The sequence below is a fragment of the Penaeus vannamei genome, chromosome 1 (assembly GCF_042767895.1).
Source record: "Penaeus vannamei isolate JL-2024 chromosome 1, ASM4276789v1, whole genome shotgun sequence".
Taxonomy (NCBI): domain Eukaryota; kingdom Metazoa; phylum Arthropoda; class Malacostraca; order Decapoda; family Penaeidae; genus Penaeus; species Penaeus vannamei.
In genome coordinates, this window is record NC_091549.1 from 42,783,767 (window position 1) to 42,786,176 (window position 2,410).

The 2,410-nt window shown below is 35.5% G+C and overlaps 1 protein-coding gene across 1 annotated transcript in view; it reads right to left on the reverse strand.

The window, feature by feature from the left end:
• Nucleotides 1–315: 315 nt before the first annotated feature.
• Nucleotides 316–2,410, reverse strand: part of LOC113808697 (dipeptidase 1-like) — a 17,349-nt gene continuing 15,254 nt past the window's right edge. Inside the window, exon 5 of the mRNA XM_070123320.1 lies at nt 316–2,176. Within this exon, the coding sequence (XP_069979421.1) occupies nt 2,087–2,176 (90 nt within the window). The 3' untranslated portion in view covers nt 316–2,086. The remainder of the gene's footprint in view (nt 2,177–2,410) is intronic.

Here is a 2,410-nt window from a genome sequence, read left to right on the forward strand (position 1 = left end):
TATATATATATATATATATATATATATATATATATATATATATATATATATTTATATACTTTGTATATATATATATATACATATATGCATATATGTATGTATATATAAATATATATATATAGATATATGCCTGTATGTACCCATACATACATACATACATACATACATATATATATATATATATATATATATATATATATATATATATATATATATATATATATATATATATATATATATATATATATATATATATATATATATATATATATATATATATTCATACACTTTTTTTCTAATTACTCCTTACCTGAACATGCAGCCTGGTCTAACCACAACTTTAATTACAATGGAAGTTTGGAAAAATACCCATGTATTCTATTCACGAGACATGTAAACTAAAGATTAAAAAATAATAATAAAAATTTAAAAAGTACAAGATTTTACAAAGTGACTCATTTAGCACACCTACAAATAGCAGTGGTTCTCCAGCCCGTCCTTTGGTATAGTTATTTCCTCAAGATCCTACGTCATTAAGAAAAAAGTAACACTATCTTACTCAAAAAGCCTCTGGGAACATAACATAACCTCAAGGCAAATACTTGGCATTAAATGTTCTCTCGAGGCTTGAGTCTTCATAACGGGTATTTATCAGTACTTACACTAAAGCGGAGATATTTTCATCACTCGTGAGTAATATATTCAATTCTTTTTATTTTTTTCACTCATCTATTTGTTCTCTATTCCGTCTCTCCTTTCTCTACGACTGGAACTCCGTAAACAAAAGCTTTGGTTGGGAGTGTCTTTATGCAGATTCTCTTGAAAAAAGAGCAACTTCATGAGCCAAAGATGGGCTTCTCTTTGTTATAATCTTGGCGTGGAGACCAAACTTCTAAGACACAAGAGAAGAAAGAATGTTATCCTTTATTTTCGAAAATCAGAGATACTTCTCTTTATTTCTCACTCCCTTAAAACGGAGAGACCAAAGCTTCATACACTAGCCTTTTACAACATGTCACAACGCCTCTTCATACACCGCGGGTTGTACATAAGAATCGCTTTCTGGTGGATTTCAACGCCACAGAGATCGCCGAGGCATTTTTTTTTTCTCGGATTCCAGATCAGAACGTGGACAGACGGGGTTCTACACAGGCACCTCCAGGAGATCTCTCTTGCTGAGTTTTCGACACAAAACACATCGAACCTTCAGTGAGCAACATTGAAATATTCTTTTGTTTTCTAAAACTAAAATGATTCGCTCTTTTGGATTCCCATACTTGTCTTAGAGGGAAGTTTAGCGAAGTGTTTTTTTTTATTTGTTATCGGATGTACACATACTGTACATACCATTAACCTTTTAAAAACTAGTTTCCGCCTTATTCAGGGCAGTGCAGCACACAGGAACGGTTCCGCAAACGTTCAAGTGATTGTTCCTTAACACTCCCTGAGGTAACAAGCCTATTTTGCTCTTATTGACGCAACAGTGGTTATGCGTTCATTTTATTTAATTTATTTTTGAGAGCACTGTTAATGTAATATTCTAAAGCACCAGAATGATAACTCTCCTCAGTAACTTTTTTTTTTACCGAAATAATTGTTTCATTGATTTATGCTGCACATGTATTCCAGGAATAAGTCTCACTTGAAAAAAAAATAATAATAAATAATAATAATAATAAATAAAAGTATTGAAAATAAACCTTTTCTTTTCCTTTCTTTCTTTTCTTTATGGACACATTTGGTCCGAGAATATTCGAGTCGTCAAATCTCATTTAAATTTCACATTCTGCTCGAATCCAAGCGAAAGAAGAAGGCCAGCTTGAATCGTCAAACCGTACATCAGATCAAGAGATTTTTCTTCTTTTTTTTTCTTTTTTTTCCTCTTTATTTCTCATTAATAAAAAGACAATAAAAAATACACTGCTTCGAGAAGGAAAGAAAACCCTCTCTCGCCCCGCCCCTTTTATTTCCTAGAGGGACTTCCTGCACCTTGGAGACGACCCGGGTGGTGGAAGCAGTAGACGAGGAGAGCGAGGGCGAGAGCGAGGACTAACACGGCGGGTGGGGGACTAAGGGCCTGGAGGCGTCACGTCCACCAACACGCTTGCCGCCCAGCGAGGTTGTCGGGGTGGATGTGGTCCTCGTAGGGCTGCGTCGAACTCAGCTCGTCTCGCACCTGGAAAGGACGGCGCCGCTCTGAGTCTCGCTGTTGGTAAGACCTATCTGTGTATACTAGTTATTGGTATCTGTCTAGTTTTATTTCTACTCGGTCGAAAAGTTACGTTTTGAAGGATGAGCGAATGGAGAGGAAGAGAAAGACTGAAAGGAATTACTACAGAATCACTTCCCCTTTCTTATGTCTTTCCTCATTCCCTTTCCCTAAACTTTATCCCCTTCTTCCTCACTCTTA